This window comes from Staurois parvus, unplaced genomic scaffold (assembly GCF_062004578.1).
Source record: "Staurois parvus isolate SC_StPar_1 unplaced genomic scaffold, SC_StPar_1.0 ptg000221l, whole genome shotgun sequence".
In the NCBI taxonomy this organism is placed as follows: Eukaryota; Metazoa; Chordata; class Amphibia; order Anura; family Ranidae; genus Staurois; species Staurois parvus.
Genome location: NW_028318017.1, coordinates 1565200 through 1584189, shown reverse-complemented (window position 1 = coordinate 1584189; position 18990 = coordinate 1565200). Strand labels below are relative to the sequence as shown.

The 18990-nt window shown below is 47.2% G+C and overlaps 2 protein-coding genes across 2 annotated transcripts in view; both read right to left on the bottom strand.

The window, feature by feature from the left end:
• LOC149460739 (uncharacterized) overlaps positions 1–18049 on the bottom strand; it is a 111207-nt gene extending 93158 nt beyond the window's left edge. The window contains exons 1-2 of the mRNA XM_089679230.1: positions 18002–18049; positions 17475–17598 (exon numbers count right to left, since the gene is read on the bottom strand). Of these exons, the coding sequence (XP_089535356.1) occupies positions 17475–17598; positions 18002–18049 (172 nt within the window). The remainder of the gene's footprint in view (positions 1–17474; positions 17599–18001) is intronic.
• LOC149460740 (uncharacterized) lies at positions 15157–17195 on the bottom strand. Its single transcript, XM_089679199.1, has 3 exons — positions 16944–17195; positions 16689–16830; positions 15157–15743 (listed from the first exon to the last, which is right to left on the bottom strand). The coding sequence occupies exons 1-3, from the start codon at positions 17193–17195 to the stop codon at positions 15169–15171; spliced, it is 969 nt and encodes a 322-aa protein (XP_089535325.1). The 3' UTR covers positions 15157–15168.
• Positions 18050–18990: the final 941 nt, after the last annotated feature.

Sequence of the window (18990 nt, the reverse complement as noted above, 5' to 3'; positions counted from 1 at the left end):
ATAGTAATTCATCCCCCATATAGTAATTCATCCCCCATAGTAATTCATCCCCCATAGTAATTCATCCCCCATATAGTAATTCATCCCCCATATAGTAATTCATCCCCCATAGTAATTCATCCCCCATAGTAATTCATCCCCCATATAGTAATTCATCCCCCATAGTAATTAATCCCCCATATAGTAATTCATCCCCCATATAGTAATTCATCCCCTATATAGTAATTCATCCCCCCTATAGTAATTCATTCCCCATATTGTGTCAATTCACTTACCTTTGCTCCGCGCGTTCCTCTCGCCGTGTTCCCGCGCCGTTCTGGTCTTCGGGGCGGACTGTGAGAGGAGAGGAGTTTGTCACGCTGCCCCGCCTACATCCTGGCAGCCAATGTTTGCCACGCTCCGCAGGCCGGATTAAAAGGTCTGCCGGGCCGTAGTTTGCCCATTGCTGGGCTAGCTGCAGAGTCCTGACTTTTGGGGCGGCCGCCCGAGAGGAGGGAGGGGAGCGGGAGCCCGGCACACAGAAGAGCCGCATTAAAATGTGTAAAGAGCCGCGGCTTGCCGACCACTGAGCTACGGCAACCCTATTGCCTGTCACCTGGTGGGCAGTGTGCTCCGGAGCCGCAGCAAAGGTGAAAAAGAGCCGCATGCGGCTCTGGAGCCGCGGGTTGCCGACACCCAACCTAGACGATACCCATCCATCCTGGGCTGGCTCCAGTCGTATCCTGAAAAGGACCCCCTGGCAGACCTCCATTTTGCTGATACATTGCGCATTTTCTTTGCGCTTCCGGTGAGTGCGCATTTTATACATACCCTGCCCCTCACCGAGTCTTATTCGAACTATGACAGTGAGATTAATATATCACCTTTGAGCTCTTATATTGTGGACTAACTACCCATTTATGAACATTGCTACCATAAATCTGTCCAGATTATTTTTAGCGCTGCACTTATTCTATATACATGTCTCTTGAAAGGTTTATGGTTTCCTTTACTGTGCTTAGCTGCTTTTATGCATATATTGTGAGCGCTCACTGAGTTCTTCTATCTTAGTATAAGGTATGCTAAGTGGGATGGATGTCTGTGCAGTGGAGATGCCCCTACAAATTGCATTAATCTTGTTTTTGAATTGATTTGTAATCTCATAAGCAGTGAGTGAGGTATTGGGTGGAGGTGGAGAAAGTAGAGAGTTAAAAGTAGAGAAGAGATGATGGGGACTGGATGACAAGTTATTGATAAGAGTGACAAAGTCGGCTTGTTTGGCAGCATGGAGGGAGGAATTGTATGTGAAGAAAGCAGATTTATATCGGGTGAATGCTTGCTGAGATTTGGTTTTACACCACAATCGCTCCAGAGCATGACTATGTCTCTTAAGATGTCTGGTGTGGTCAGTCTTCCACGGATGTAATGGTCGGGACCTGATACTTCGTGTTGTTAGAGGAGCAAGTGAGTCTAATGTGGATGAAAGTGAACTGTTATAGACAGCAGTGGCCAGGTCAGGGCAGGACAGGGGAGAGATTCTGTCATAGAGTTGGTCAGTTGCAGAGTGGAAAGGAGCCGGGTTCAAGTTGTGAAGGTTTCTGCGGGTAATTGTTTGCTGCTTGGAGGGATAGGTGTTTGAAGACTAGGACACTGTGAAGGTGAGACATAGATATTCCAATCCCCCTAAATATCCCCCCATCCCCCGCCACTAATTAAAGTCATAAAATCCCTTAGTATAGACTGATGAGGTGAGAAGGTGACACCTCTCCACAATGAGGAGAATGTTCCGGCCCCGGAAGTGGGGGAATGTTCTGCCCCTGAAGGGGTTCATCTGGGTTCCCACACTATATATGTGTGTATCATCATCTGCTGGAGATAAAAGAGGTCACAGTGACTATGGAGGAAGAGGATGGACATGACTATGGATAAAGAGGATGGACATGACTATGGAGGAAGAGGACGGACATGACTATGGAGGAAGAGGACAGACATGACGGGGGGTTACTGGGTGTAAATAGAAAATTAAATCTTACTACCTCCTCTGCTGCCACTTCCAGCAACGTCTCCTCTCCACTTCCTGTCTGTACCTGACATCACTTCCTGTCTGTCTTCCATAGAGACTTCCTGTCTGGGTAGAAGTGAGATCCCCACCTTGTGGCGCTCAGAGGAACTGCAGCCCCGAGAAGCGTCTGGTAGTGTGACCCCGGCCTTGTGCTGGGTGTGTATGGATTGTAGATCCTTATAGAGGGGTCACCTCCACTCCCACCAAGGGGGACAGAAATATATGACTGCCTAGTCCAGCCTTTCTCAGCCAGGGTTCCTCCAAAGGTTTCTCGGGCTCCTTCAGCAATGAACAATTCTTGTCTCTTAGTAACAAATGGCATCAATGATCTGTAAAATCCATTTCTTGGAATACATCACAGGACACGAAGCATCTTTATAAATCCTTCCTAACACCGTTATGCCCACCTACAGGTGATCGGACATTGGCAAACAATAGACAGGACGTCCCCTTGTAGAGCAGATCTCCGACATAGGAAAGGTTTGTAGCAAGCCATAGCCCATAACAGGAGGGGACTGATCTCTGGGATTCCTGAGGGACTCCAAGAAATGGATTTTACAGGTAAACCAAAAAATGTCATTTTCTTTGTCGCACATCACAGGACACAGAACATCTTTTACATTCCTTACTAACAGGGATGTCCCACTTGGAACATGAGGGGAGGACAACAAGCCAACAGGTCCCAAAAACAACCAGAAATAGGAAAGAACCTCATGCAGCAGCCTGCAAAAACCAATGTGTCCAAAGGGAAGAGTCCTTAGTGACTCTAATATCCACCTGGTAACATCATAAAGAGTGCACCGAAGACCAGGTAGAGGCTTCACCAACATGATACACTGAAGGTAGGTAGTGTCATCCCTTATAAAGGGGGAACCTGTCCTTTCATACTGGAAACTGGAGCAACAAGCTGACAAATTCAGGGAATAAACGTAGACATGGAAGCTGCGGGATCCTTCTATTCGGTCCTCAAAAGAGAAATCCTGTTGCCAAATTGCGGCTGTCAACTACAGGTAACCTGATAGAACAAACAAACACCCAACGTGATACAAACCTATTCCCCCAGTTACTGAGCCTGAGGGCAAAGGAAGGTAATACCCTGTCCTGGCTGAGGGTAAAGGAAGGTAATACGCTGTCCCGGCTGAGATGAGGGTAAAGGAAGGTAATACGCTGTCCTGGCTGAGGGTAAAGGAAGGTAATACGCTGTCCTGGCTGAGGGTAAAGGAAGGTAATACGCTGTCCCGGCTGAGATGAGGGTAAAGGGAGGTAATACTCTGTCCTAGCTGAGGGTAAAGGGAGGTAATACGCTGTCCCGGCTGAGATGAGGGTAAAGGGAGGTAATACGCTGTCCCGGCTGAGATGAGGGTAAAGGGAGGTAATACACCGTCCCGGCTGAGATGAAGGTAAAGGAAGGTAATACATTGTCCTGGCTGAGATGAGGGTAAAGGAAGGTAATACATTGTCCTGGCTGAGATGGAAAGGTACAAACCCCTTTAGATAAAAATAACAAGCTAAGGTAAAAAAGCCATCTTTGTCAAAGAACAAAGGGAACAAAAGGAAGGTCCTGAATGGGATGAAACAGAGAATTCTGTAAAAACAGAAAGAGATCCCATAGAAACAATGACAGGCTGACCAGAAGAACAACATGCATGACATCTAGTACCAACGCATGCAACTAGAAAGTGTAATGCTATCAGCCCCTGAAAGAAGAGACTGCCAAGGCTGAAATCTGACTCCTGATCAAATATAAGGCCAGGCACACACCAACCCCCCAGGAAGTAAACCAAGATACAGACCAAAACAAGGAGGAAACCTCTTAGGTCAACAAAACACAAAATATGATTGTAAAAACCTGCGAGAAGTCTCCCTAAGTTAGAGTTCCTAGCTTTCAAAGGAGCAGAAACAACAAAAGGCCTAGGTGTCTCTCAAAACCTTGTTGGCTGCAATAGTCAATCCAGTATGCCCACTGACACCATAAGGCTGGAAAAATCAGGTTTTGTAACAGCAGGGCTTGACTATCTGGAGATCCAAGGACGTGTGTAGAATAAAAAAAAAAACATGAAGCATGAAGTAAGGAGGGGAACAGTTCCAAAATTCTAGGGCCTGGTTCACACTGCAATGAAAAGCTGCAGGAGGTCTTTACTGCTCAGCCTTTGGGCTGGGTGCATTTGCCTTTCCATACCATCTGGTAGCCTGGTGTACCAGTTCTTCAATTTGCTGGACCATCCTATGTGGACTATCTGTGTGGTATTACAATGCTACCCAGTGGACTATTTTGTTGTGCTGTGTCTTGTTATCCCTACTCTACCCTCATGTTCCCCAATAAACACCCATATGTTGAGTTTTGTGTGATCTGCCTCCATTTGTTCTCTCTTTGCACTCCTGGTTCATCACAAACTGGTTGGCAGCAGTGGGACGAGATCACTGGAGATGGCTGAAAAGAATCTGCACATCATGGATAGATGTCCCAGCCTTCAAGAAAAAGCTGGAAAGTTGGGTCTCAGCTACAACAGACTTACTAAAGAACAGCTGGTCTGGATACTGGCCAACAGGAGTTGAGCACCGACATGGGTCAGGCATCACCCTGTGAGGATGTACCAAAGCTACCCAGGAAAGCCAGTAAGAGCCTATGGGTTATCTGGTACCATAGATGGCCATTTTGAGGGAGGGTGCCATGACAGAAAGGAAACTTGCAATCACTGAAAAAGACACAAAAGAGACAGAGTGGGAGGCTTCAAAGAACAGAGCAGCTGCCTCTGTGTCAGTCCCTGTGGTAAGGGAAACCCAAAGAGTCTCCAGCAAGGACTTTAAGCCCTACCAAGAACATATTAGAGATGTGGAAGGATTCTTTAAGGACTTTGAACACCAATGCAAGCTGCTGGAAGTACCTCCCATGGACTGGACCTACCATTTGGTAGGGCTGCTAGATGAAGGGTCCGCTGAGGCCTACCGCATAATGGATCCCCTAGAAATGCAGCTATGAGTATATAAAAAGGGCAGGGATGGATGCAGTATCACCATACTCTTATTGGGCCCAGTTTCAGGCTACCCCTCACCTCCCAGAGACCTCTTTCAATATGTTTGTGCATAAGCTGTCTTTAACTTGTCATCAATCGCTGGCAGGGGAGAAAGGGAACTCCCCTGAGGAAATTATTCACGTGATCCTGAAGGAGCAGTTGTTGTTCAAGTGACCCCCTGAGCTCCAACAGTGCATGTGTGAATGGAAACCCATCACCCTAGAGGAAGCAGCAACCTCCCCACTGCTGGATGAGTCCCCAGATAGCACAGCTGCCTCAACCAAATCTCTTAGACAATACAGTTCCCTCACAGCAGGTCCCCAGGCCTACTATAGAGAGACTCTGCTTTGGCTGTGGACATACCGGTCACTACCAGACCAGCTGCCCTGTTAAGAAAAAGACTCTCGGGCCCACCTCTCACAAGCTGGTGCACTATGTGGATATGTACCAAGCTTCTGAGGAAATGCTACTCCAACCCCAGCCCTCTGGTCACCCTTGGACTGCCCACACTATGGATGTGGACAACTCAGGCATCTCCAGGCTGGATGCCCAAGGAACTTCCACCCTCCCCAGACTCAAAACATTTGCCTTGATCCCAGTGTAGCATTGGTGCCAGAAGGTAAGAACCTTTCACCATATCAAAGTGAATGGATGCTTCCAACAACAATCGGTGCCCTTCTAGGAGTCTATGGAGTCCAGCCACTTACCCCAAGCTACCCTGAGATAAGGCAGCAGCAGTTACAGGAGGTCTGCATAGATGTACGAAAAGTCATTGGTTTCTGTGATACAGATGCCTTCCTGGCCATTGCTGATCCCTGTTTGGTGAATTCGACAGCAAATTATTTCTTCTGTTGGGGTAATGGCAGGACTTTCTGTTGACATTCTCCAAGGGAATGACCTGGGAGAACTTAATTGTCAGTTTCTAGGGAGTGTGACCCAGAGCCACTCTCTAGGAGTAGAGAACAAATCTGGGATACAAAATGCAAATTAATGGAGGATCTACCCGGTTAACTGTGTAAAGGGTCAGGTCAATCACACCAATGCCCCAAGGTTTAGGGGAGGATATACTGGTTTGGAAAACAGGTGGAGACATAAAGGAAGAGCACCCCAGACTTGATGCTGTAGATGGAGACAGCAGGGTCACATGCAGGCTAATTGTCCCAAGAGTTGTAGGGAGATGTCCAACTTTACAGCTGCAGTTTGGTGTAGAGATAATGTTAGTGGATCACATTATGCTCCCAGTACTTCAAGTGTGTCCGTCAGCCAACCGCTTCCATAACCCAATGTGATGTCCTGCTGGAAAGAGCATTACTAACCATGTAGCCATCCCATGAATACTTTTGTAGTTTTTGCTGCTGAACTGGGACATGTACCTTGCAGAGGCATGTTGTGGCCTCTTGCTGGTACATATTTGGAAGGGGCAGCATTGTGTCCTGTAGCTGGATAAAGCCAGATGTACCAGCAGCAGATTTAGATGCTTAAGGCTTGGCTGGATTCAAAGGACAATATAATAACCCTATGCTGGCAGAAAGGGTCAGACGTTTCTGAGTTTACTTCTGTGATGGACAAACGGGACTGAGGGCTGCATGTCTTCCTAGAAAGAGGTTACCTGGTGCACAAAATTGCTGAGACAGATAGTTTCCTGGACAATGGGCCTCTGCTTTACTTTGTGAGCTTTGTGAAACTTCTGTCTGTATGGTCCGGATACTGCGGCAGGACACACAGCCTTCTGAGGACCTGTGATGTGCATATGAAGCACCTCTGCCCACCAGACTATCTGTTTCCCTGCCTTGCTGCCTGGACTTCCTATGTTGGAGCCACTGTTGACTGGTGAGTCCCTGAACCTATGCTGAGTCTATTGCTGCTCATCCCTCATTGTGCCTAGACTGTGGTCCTGGACTCTGGAGTAAGTGCCTGCTGGATCCAATTGCTGCCCAGTGTGCCAGCCTGTGCCCTTGATGTGCCATACCATGCTGCCCTGGTCTCTGCCCTGTGCTTGAATCACCACGCTTGTCTGCCCAGTTCTCTATCCTGTGTTGACTTAGCTCCTTGTCTGCCCGGATCCCTGCCCTGTGCTGGACTCAACCACTTGTCTGCCCAGTTCTCTATCCTGTGTTGACTTAGCCTCATGTCTGCCTGGATCCCAGCCCTGTGCTGGACTCAATCACGTCCGCCCGAATGCCTGCCCTGTGCTGGACTCAGCCACTTGTCTGCCCAGATCCCTGCCCTGTGCTGGACTCAACCACTTGTCTGCCTGGATCCCTGCCCAGTCTGCTGGATTTGACCCTTGCTACATCCTACCCTGGATCACTGCATTGTGTGCTGGACATACCCACTGCTACGCTATACTCTGGTCTGTCCGGATCCCTGCCCTGTGGGCTGGGTACATTCCCCTTGCCATACTGTCCGGTGGCCTGGTGTACTGGTTCTCCATTTTGCTTGGCCATCCTACATGGACTATCTATCTGGTATTACATTGCTACCAGGTGGACTATTTTGTTGTGCTGTCTTGTTATCCATACTGGGCCCTCACATTCCCCAATAAACCCCCGTATGTCAGGTTTTGTGTGATCTGCCTCCATGTGCTCTCTCTCTGCACTTCTAATTTATCCCTAGTGATGGGCTGAACACCCCCGGTTCTGATCGCGATATAACGTTTGAACAGACCAAAAGTTTGCCGCAAACATTGATCCTAATGCAAGTCTATGGGACTCGAACTTGCAAATTCAAAAGTGCCCATTTTGATGGCTTATATGCAAGCTATTGGCCATAAAGTGGTATGGGGACTAAGGGACTGCCCTGGGGGACATGAATCAGTGGAGAAAAAAATTCAAATAGTACAATTTTTAATTGCTTAAAGTAAAAACAAATTGAAATATTCCTTTAACCAATTCAATACCGGGCACTTTTACACCTTCCTGCCCAGGCCATTTTTCAGGTTTCAGCGCTCTCACACTTTGAATGACAATTGCGTGGTCATACATTGTACCCAAACTAAAATTTTATCATTTTCTTCACACAACTAGAGCTTTCTTTTGGTGGAATTTAATCACCGATGGGGTTTTTATTTTTTGCTAAATTAACAAAAAAAAGACCAAAAATTTTGAAAAAAACACGTTTTTCTTTGTTTTTGTTATAAAGGTTTGCAAATAAATAATTGTTCTTCATAAATTTAGGCCGAGATGTATTCTGCTACATGTCCTTGGTGAAAATAACCCAAATTAGGATGTATTATTTAGTTTGTAGGAAAGTTATAGAGTTCACAAACTATGGTATAGATCTGAAAATTGATCAATCCTGAAGTACTGACAGCCAATCTAATTTCTTGAGGTCCAAAAATGTCAGAACAATACAGATATCCCCCAAATGTCAGAACAGTACAGATATCCCCCAAATGTCAGAACAGTACAGATATACCCCAAATGTCAGGACAGTACAGATATCCCCCAAATGTCAGGACGGTACAGATATCCCCCAAATGTCAGGACAGTACAGATATCCCCCAAATGTCAGGACGGTACAGATATCCTCCAAATGTCAGGACAGTACAGATATCCCCCAAATGTCAGGACAGTACAGATATCCTCCAAATGTCAGGACAGTACAGATATCCTCCAAATGACCCCTTTTTGCAGAGTAGACAGTCCAACGTACTTCATAAGAGGCATGGCGAGTTTTTTGAAGTTGTATTTTTTTTGTCATAATTTTTCAGAAAATGAAAAAATTAAAAAAATTAGTTTCACTATTTTTTTTTTACATACTGTCACCAGTGCAGTACAGCATCATCATATAACTGGCATGGCAGTGATCAGGGACACTGACTGGTGACAGTATGAAAAAAAAAAAAGATATTTTTTTAAATTAATTTTTATTACTTTTTTTCTTTTTTTAAAGATTTTTTTTCATATTTCACTATGACCAAAGTAGTACAATGTTACCATAGTAACATTGTACTACTTTGGGGAAGTGATCAGTTTTTTTTTGGTTTTTATTTACACAATTTGCTTATAGCAAAGAATTACTTTGCTATAAGCAAGCATTTACCTGAATGACATCGATTCATTCAGGTTTTTTTTTTTCTTGGTGCTTAGCTATGATTTGGCCACAGCTAATCACATGACATGTGCATGTGATTAGCTGTGACCATTCACAGCTAGGCACTAGTATACAATGGATGGCATGAATGAAGCCATCCATTGTATACAACTGTCATGTGACCTGCTGTGATTGGTCCCAGCAGGTCACATGGTACCGGCAACAGGGGCCGGTACTCAGATCTGTCACCGGCCGTGTCTGAGGTACACGGCCGGTGACAGATCGCGCCACTGTGCGGCTCTGCAGGAGAGCAATCTGCGCATGTGCGGGAGGACGCCACTTGGCAGCCACCCGGAATGATGATGACATTTGCCGGCCGCCATTCGGCCATAGGGCGGGCGGCAAATGGTTAAATATCATGCCTTGGGGGATCCCCTTAAACTACCTGCAAATTTCACATCTGTACAATGTATATGTTGCAGGAGAGATTAAGAGATTTATCCTGTCTGTGTGTAACCTCACACTTTCACTTACACAGACAAGGCAATGAGGGATTTCAGCCCCCATTCTCCTCTCAGACTGTAATAGAGAGAGAGCCAATCAGAAAAGCCATTAAAGGAGCCAATGACACAATGACAGGGACTTTCTCAAGCAGGAAGTAGAGCTGCAAAGCATTGTGGAAGATGCAGTCCTGAACAGAAACGGCCTTATAGGCTGATATGGAGATAGAATTACAAAAGAACTACAAAAGCCATCATGCTTAGGGAGAGCAGAGTGAGGGGATCCATCTTGTGCTTTTCCTGAGGGAGAGGAGACTGCATATGGCAAGGTAACAGGCTGGACCTGGCAGAGAAGTGCTTGGGGCCAGTTCACAGCATGCTGAGTTATCTGCATCAGTCAGGGGAACATCCAAACTGAGAGATGTGGATTTACAATACAGAAGCGCTCATCGTGAGGTGACCACAGGAGCCGGTCATTTCCAGGACCATGGTTTGGGCCTTAGTCCCAGGATCTGGTGAGAGGGATTTTGCCCCCTGGCAGATGACAGGAACACGGCACACAGACAGAGACATGACACTTCTCCCATACTCACCAGGCACTGGGTTGTGTAGATGGCTCTGCTATACAGACACAGTGTTTGCTTTGCTATACAAATCCTGCCACGGGATTACAATGATACTTTACCATAGGAGTGTAAGTGCACCAATGAAAGTGTCTCGCTGAAGACCCCAACATTCATCTTGTTACCAAGAGACTGAATGTCAGGGATCGCCGCGGCGCTGGTCCCGGTGCAGGCGCAGTGCGCCGCCTCACACAGGAATGCGGGCACTAGGTCCGGGCCGGCCGCGGCGAGCTCGCGCATGCACACTGAGTGATGCGCGAGCGCGCCGGGCACCAATGACAGCGCAGGGCACGGTATTTAAATCGCCCTGAGCTGTCATTGAATGCCGTTCGGTCTATTCTGTTCCTGTGTTACCTGATTACTGTGAGTACTTACCTGGATTGTCTGACCTTGCTGTTTTCTCCTGCCCTGACCTCTGGCTTGCCTGACCTCTCTCCTGGATGCCCCCTGTTTATTCTGACATACTGTTGCTGACCTGGCGTGTGACCCGACTACTCTCTGCCCGCTGTTTTGTACCTCGTAGACCCCACGGTTCCCGACCCGGCTTGTTTGACCCTGCACCTGCTCAGCCATCCATCCATCCCGTCGGGACCTCCCGACCTCCTCACATCAGGCTCTTCCTCTGCGGATACCTCTACCAGTGGTGGGTGTGCCCAGTAGTCGTGACCTGGTCTCAGAGCGCTCCAAGTCCATCCCCACCATCAGGGGCCCTGGTGAACAAGTGCTCTGGGACTTAGATTCCGCACTCTGGAAGCACCTCACCGGTGGATTGCTAGAGGTACCGCCGGGCGGTCCCTTACACTGAAGTTACTGGTGCCATACGGACACGTGCATGCGTATTCAGGCCTCTATATTGCATGGTGTGTGAGGAATAGCTTTACCCTGGACAGTAGCTATTAAGCATCAGTTGGGCACAGTGTTTGCCTATTGGGCTTGTGGTGTCGGGGGTTAGAAGGGAGAAGTTTGACACAACAGAGAGTCATTCTTCTGCTCTCCTCCTGCTTGGACATCATAGAGCCCAATCTATGTAGAGGAGGTAAATCCACTTTGAGGGCGCCATTTAAGTGTTTGCTCTGCTCTTGGGGTTATTCATGGTTGGAATCCCCTGAAAGCAGCCTGAGTGTAAAAGTGAGTTATATTGCTTCCGGTCTCAGTATTTGCTGTTCTCTTGATTCACCAAACGTATACCTGTTGTTATTGTTTATTACTTCCCATAGAGGTCTTACAGTAAAGCTGATCTCTGTGTTTTATGATAAAGTTTGTGCTTTTCATTGGTCCTTGCACTTACACTATTGCCAGGTGTGTCAGTTTGGGCTGAGACAGTTCTTGGGGTTGAGAGGCAGAGTGGCGGAGTGAACAAACTTAAGCAGCCCCTTTGGGGGTATCGCTACATGTGGGGGCTCGTCCGGGATAATTTCCAATACTCTGCAATCAACTCTTAAAGATAACGCCAGCATGGACCCTGCAGCTGTGATTGAGTGGTGCGGCAAAGAAAATGGGCAGGTAGAGTTGTGTGTAGTGATTAGTGTCCCTGACAGTGACTGGACCAAGGACCGAATCCGTCAAGCATGGGCTGCCTCAGGCATTGACTAAAGAATATCTGTGCTGGATGTGAGGGTAGACATTAGCTCAAATCATACCCTAACTGAGTGGAAGAAGGGAGTTCCTGATGTTCTGCAGAAAGACAGTTTCCAACTGACTGCAGATGTCAATGCTATTCTAATTCATTCAGATGAATCAAACTCTGTTCCGGGGAACTTAGGAAGCGCAATGCTGGACCCAGAAGTCAGCACCTCAAAGCCAGTGACACCCTCAGAAGAATCCTTTCCTTGTGGCTGAGTTTGGCAAACTAGTTACAGGGCTTCTCAAGTACTCAGTAGGGTCCACCAATTACGAGTATAGCAAACTACAGTTCTTCTCGGGGGAAAGTTCCCACACCTTCAGGAGAAGATGACTTTGATACTTAGTTGGATCAAGCCATCTAAGCGGTGGAAGAGTGGGATGTGATTGATGTGGTAGAGAGCCTGTGGGCACCAGCTTCCGATGTAGTTCGAAACCTGAAAGGGGATAAACCCACCTGCTCCGTTTCTGAGTGTCTAGAAGCACTCTGTGAGATTTACGGGAGAGTTGAAGATTGCACGGAATTAATCTATCTCTTTCATCACACTTATCAAATGGAGGGTGAGAAGTTAATAGACTATGTCCAACGGCTAGATCAAACCCTTCAACAAGTCTTAATGAAGGGTGGGATGAAAGCTGAAGAGGCCAATAAAGCCTTAATGCTACAGGTGCAAAGGGGAGCCCAGCCACTGGATCCCATTGTGCTACAGCTTCGAGCCAGGAGTCCAAATGACCTCCTCACTTACTCCAAATTCATGAAGGCTATTAGAGAGGAGGAAGCTCTCATTGCAGCCAAGGTACAGAGACCTGAGTCCACCAATGGTCTTAAACATGGCAATACGGCTTACATAATTCAGTCTGGGTCTGCATCGGAGACCAGCTCAGATAGAGGGCTCGACACCTCTATTGACACTTTGACACAAGCTATATTTCAGTTGGCACAGGTGCAAACTACTCTACAGCAAACATTCTGTGGAATTCAGAAAACATTAGGACAAGTGATGGAAGCCCATGCCGATATGCAACAATCACTTGAAGAAGTGAAGCAGACTGTGTCCACCCTGAACAAGGGAGGAAGGGGTGTTGTCTCCCCTAACAATAAGAAGTGTTATCGCTGTGGAGAGGTAGGACATTTAATCGCTCATTGTCCATCTGAAGTAGGGAGCTTCATAAAAAAACGACGCGAGGAGACAGCAGCGGAGTTTCAATGTACACCAGATGCCCAACACTCAAAGGAGACTCAAACCAGATCAGAATTTCCATAAGAAAGTAGTGCGGATTCTGGCCACCAAACAAACTCAGATCCCCACCACCCCCAAGCTTCCAGACAGGCTGGTGGCACCTGCTCCTGTCGTTTCCATCCAAGTAGAGTAAATCTACACTAAGGCCCTTTTGAATACTGGACCCTTCTCTACCGAGACTTCTATGACAGGCACCTCAAGCACCTGCCCTTGCAGAAGTTGGAAGAGCTGGAGGTATGGGGCATTGGAACTAAGAACTTCCCCTATGATGGTTATTTACCAGTCAGGCTGACTTTTGATCCCTTGGTGGCTGGGAAAACTGAGACTTTTGACACGTTAGCAGTGGTCTGTCCTCGCCCAATAGGGGTCAGTACGAGTTCCCTCATCATAGGAACCAATACTGATCTGGTCAGAAGACTGTTGACACCTGTTGTTCTGGAGTAAGACACTTCAACTACAAGTGTGCACCCCATGTTGAGACAGGCCTATCAGCGCCTGGTGCAAGAACAGAAGTCTCCACCTGAAGGAGTGGGGAAGATCTGGCGTTTGGACCGAAGGTGTTACAGCCTGGTGAAGTGGCTTGTTTACAAGCGTCTGTCAAGTTGAACTGGAAGCAACCAGGCCCTTTCAAGGTTCGGGAGTAGAGATAATTCCTGAAGTTGTTTCAACTAAAGCATTACAAAGATGTCATGGAAAGATGCCAGCACGGATGTTGTTGGGACAAGTAAACCCAGCCACCCCAGTCTCACTATCTGATTTGGTGGGGGAAGAGAAAGATGAGATCCCTGTCAAGGAATTTTATCTGGAAAATACTCCCCTTCCACCTGAATGGAAGGAAAGGGTCAAGGCTCAGCTTCAGGGATGGAAAGTCGCATTCTCCAAGAGTGAATTCGATGTGGGATGTGCAAAAAGTGCCAAACACCGAATCCATCTTAAGGAGGATAAGCCATTCAGGGAGAGAGTTCGGCGGATTCCTTTAGGGGACTTGGAAGACCTGCATGAGCAACTGGCAGAGTTGAAAGGGGCAGGTATCATCCGAGAGTCCCGGAGTCCATACGCTTCTCCAATAGCGGTGGTGCGGAAGAAGAATGGGGCATTGAGGCTGCGTATTGATTATCGGACGCTGAACAGGAGGACCATTCCTGACCAATACACCACCCCACGAATAGAAGACGCCTTGCCGAGTCTATCAGGAGCCAAGTGGTTGGATTTGAAGAGCGGATACTACCAAATTCCCATGCATCCTGAAGACCGGGAGAAGACTGCTTTCATTACCCCGGTGGGGTTCTTTGAATCTGAACGCATTCCACAAGTCCTGTCCGGTGCCCCAGCCACTTTCCTGAGGTTAATGGAAAAGACTGTGGGAGACATGAACCTGATAGAGGTATTGGTGTACCTAGATGATATCATTCTCTTCGGCAAGACTCTGGAGGAGCACGAAGAGCGTCTAGAGAAGGTACTGAAGAGACTCCATGATGAAGGGTTGAAGTTATCCCTGGAGAAGTGCCAGTTCTATCAACCCTTGGTTAACTACCTTGGCCACATTGTGTCTGCTGATGGAGTGGCCACCGACCCCCAGAAGCTGGAGGCCGTCACTTCTTGGCCAAGGCCTACTAATGTGACCGAGCTTTTTCAACTGTTTCTGCCATGATGAAGATCAACCATGGAGTATATCTGAGGTGTATATCAGGGTGTGCTTCTTCTCCACATAAGAGCTGGGATGTCCAGCAACATTCATCTAGAAGACATTTCCTGCACTCAAGGTACTAATACACTTCCAGGGTTGTGTGGGAACCCTGATGTACAGGAAGACCGGACTTTGGTGAGGAACATTTCCCTCACTCAGAAAAGGGAAATGGCTTCTCCCTTGTATGAGATCTCTGATGGCTGGAAAGATTGTACTTATGTGAAAAACATTTCCCGCATTCAGCACAGGAACGTGGCTTCTCCCCCATGTGACATCTCTGATGTGTGGAAAGATGTGACATATGTGAAAAACATTTCCCGCACTCAGGACAGGAAAACGGCTTCTCTCCCGTGTGAGACCTCTGATGTATGAAAAGACTGGACTTCCATGAAAAACATTTCCCGCACTCATGACAAAGATATGGCTTTCCCCCCGTGTGTGATCTCTGGTGTGAAACAAGCTCTGATTTTGGAATAAATTTTAACTACAATCAGAAAAGGAAAATGGTTTCTCCCCCGTGTGCAGTCTTTGATGTGTGCTAAGATGAGCCTTCTGAGAAAATTTTTTCCAGCACTCAGGACAGGAATATGGCTTCTCAGCTGTGTGAGATCTCTGATGTTTTTTAAGATTGAATTTTTTTGAAAAACATGTCCCGCACTCAAGACAGGAATACGGCTTCTCCCCCGTGTGAGATCTTTTACAGTATGTTGATCAAGATAACATTTAAAATTAAAACCCTTCCCGCACTCAGTACAGGAGAAGCTCTTCCCTGATGGCAGGCCGGCCCGGTCCCGCACAGTCTGAGGTTCCTCAGGATACGAGGAATCCGATGGTCCATCTACACTGGGTGGTGCCGGATGGACATTGGAGGGAGCCGGGTTTTCTCCTGGACTATACCGTGTGATGTCCTCATCTTCTACTTTCCAGTCTGGAGACAAAGTGAGACAATCCTCTGAGGTTTTCCTCATCTCCCGGCCATGGACTAAAATACAAATACAAAGAGGATTACTATACAGGAGCTGATTGGTTCCCCCAAACCAGGACTCCACCCACATCAGGCAGCTTGGTCTCTGAGGAGCTTACAATTCCACCCTCAAGGGAACTAGGAAATGGCTCCTTTGATCTCCTACCAGGTCATTTCTTTATTCATGGACCTTAGTCAGAGAGTGAGGAAACAAGAACTGTCTTTTATAGGAGGGACAGTGATGAGGAGATTATAGGACGAGGGTCCCCACCCCCTCTATCACTCATCGCCATCTTCCCAATGTTTTCCTATGTTTATATATAGCAGTGGGAAGAAGATAGAGAGTAGAAGTCAGAAGTATGTAATGTACAACATAGAGTATATAGTGCAGGGGTCAGGAGTATGTAATGTGCAATATAAATTATACAGTATAAGGGTCAGAACTCATAATATTAGTGTTCAGCAATTAGTGGAAGCTTAAATGTTTACTGTAGATAAGTTGCAGAGGTCCCACACCGCTGCCTCCCATCTCCTGAGACTGCACTCAGTGACTTGGGTCTGAGACTATACAGACATATCCCTCCACCCGGTACAGCCACCAGACCACAGAGCAAGTAACCCTGGGAGAAATGAATGGTCAGAGATCTTACTAGACCCAGGCATTGGGAAGAATACCCAAAGCACATGTCCAGGTGCCTAGCTCTAGTAACATCTATGGGGAAATCAACATTTTGCTGCCAGCTGAACCCCAGAACCTCCATAAATCCAGTCTAGATACATAAATTGTGTCTGCAGCACAGAGAAGGAAGATTATCCGAGAGAAATCCAGGAATATAGGACAGGAAACACAGCTCAGGAAAGTGACCAGGGGATTACAGGCTGATATCACCCAGTCCCCGCCCTACTCTGGACCAATAAGTGAGCAGTATGGGTGGAGGAATGGATTTAGTGTTCATGACCCACCTGTGCTGATCTCTGTAGGAGTGTCCTCCTCTATAAATGACCCCGTTATTCCATCCTCCTCCATAGACTGCTGATCATCCCTCACATACGCCTCTTCTTCTTCTGCTTTCACCTCAAATTCTATATCGATTGGATCTCCACTCTAAATCAAGAAAATGAGAGAAAATATCATCTGTAAAATATAAGCTCACATAAAAATTCCACATATCATCTCCACAAGTCAAGTCCATGTTCTAGATGCTCCGTCCCACCAACCTTACAACAATGAGGGATGGTATGATCTTCCTGTGTGGAATCCCGGGAATACAGAGGACGGGGCATCTCTCTGGTGGGTTCCTGTAGCTGGATGACTCCACCATGGTGTCCTGGTACAGATCTTTGTGTTCTTCTGGAATCTCTGATTCCTCCATCCCCCCCATCCTCATCTTCCTCCTCTTTTATCTCTTCTTTAACCTCAACTTTAGGATCTCTCAGGTTTCCACTCTGAATATATAATAAAAATGCCATCAATGGTAACAATGCAGATAATGTACAGATCCTAATGATACTATCAGTGATTGTTCCTCATCTACCTGATGATGGTGAGGGATGGTGTGACCTTCCTGTGTGGAATCCCGGGAATACAGAGGACGGGGACATCTCTCTGGTGGGTTCCCATGACTGGATCCATCTGTAGGAAACACACACACTGACTGAATCCATTGTTTCTATGTGTTTATCAGATGATGGGGGATCTAGGTGGATCCTCCGTACTGCTCTCTCCTTTACAATAAAGTCTCCTCTTACCCAGTGATGTGAGGGGCGGCTGATTGTCCATCATGACGTCCTTGTAGAGATCCTTGTGTCCTTCTAAATACTCCCACTCCTCCATGGAGAAATAGACAGTGACACCCTGACACCTTATAGGAACCTGACACACACAATGATACAGTCACCATCCAGACACATCCCTTGTCTGTTACTGGAGAATGTCCCAGAATTCCCGGCACCGCTCACCTCTCCTGTCAGCAGCTCAGTGATCTCTCTGGTGACTTCTAGAATCTTCTTCTTCTTTCTCTCTTCTATCAGGGAGGGAGGTGGAGGCAATGTGATGTCATATGATCTCCAGACTTCACAGGAGGAAAACTCTACATCTGAACACAAATAGTAAAATCAAATGATATTCCCAGAATCCTCCTCACCTCTCCATTCAGGTCTTCATTTCATTAAAGCCCCACTTCAGGCTGAGGTATAATTTCCCCCCACAGGACCCCCACACTACGCAGGGTAAAAATCTTCCGTAAGCAATTCTGGTATCATTACATACAACACACGACAAACATTCCAACTTTGCTACTGAGGATACCAAGGGTGCCCCACATCCTAAGAGCTATGAGGTCAGTGTGATGTCATAGGGTTCTCTAACTCTGGATGGAGGGACAATGGGGGAAGGAGCTGTGAGGTCAGAGTGATGTCATAGGATTCTCTGACTCTGGATGGGGGGATATTTGGAGGCGGAGCTGTGAGGTCAGTGTGATGTCATAGGATTCTCTGACTCTGGATAGAGGGACATTGGAAGGAGGAGTTGTGAGGTCAGCGTGATGTCATAGGATTCTCTGACTCTGGATAGAGGGACATTGGGGGGAGGAGCTGTGAGGTCATTGTGATGTCATAGAACATATAGACTCTGGATGGAGGGACACTTGGATGGGGAGATTTGAGGGGTCCTCAATATGAGGCTCCCATGCAAACCAAATCACAGTTCCTGGGTGCGTCCTACCTCTCCTAAACTGAAGAGTGACCTTTGACCTTTACCATCCAGAAATCTGTCCGGAATCTGTGGAAGTAAGCTGTCATGTGATCAGGTGACGTGCGGAGGAACGGAGTGTAAATAGCAGACAATTGTCTCCAGAGCCCCTAATGGTGGGGATGGATTTGGCGGCGTGCTGGTGCCAAGTTTCCTCCCCCCAGGGTCACTGCAGGTGTGGAGAAAAGCTGTGTAAGAGGATATGGAGGAGAGATGAGGAGGAGATCCAGGAATCAGGAGAAAGGTCAGGGCAAGCAACAGACGAGCGCATCCAAGAGACCAAGCCGGGGTCACTACACAGAAAATCAATCCAAGGAAACAACAGGCAGGACGAGGAATAGCAAGAAGGAGCTGAGAGACAAATGAGAATATTGCTCAGCCAATGGGAGATGATCTCAGCATGACTTCCATCGTGAAGGAGATGAGGGGGAGGGGAGGAAGTCACTGAAGGTGACCATAGATCCATGGAAATTCAGCTGGTTCAGAATACAAGAGTGCAGCGGGGAGGATTCCCCC

Excerpts from the sequence above, each read along its gene's own strand:
- LOC149460740 (XM_089679199.1), bottom strand. The coding sequence starts at position 17,195 with ATGGCATTTTTATTATATATTCAGAGTGGAAACCTGAGAGATCCTAAA. Across the intron at positions 16,831-16,943 it reads CCATCCCTCATTGTTGTAAG|AGTGGAGATCCAATCGATAT; the intron begins GTTGGTGGGACG and ends TTCTTGATTTAG. Across the intron at positions 15,744-16,688 it reads TCCTACAGAGATCAGCACAG|TCCATGGCCGGGAGATGAGG; the intron begins GTGGGTCATGAA and ends TTTGTATTTTAG.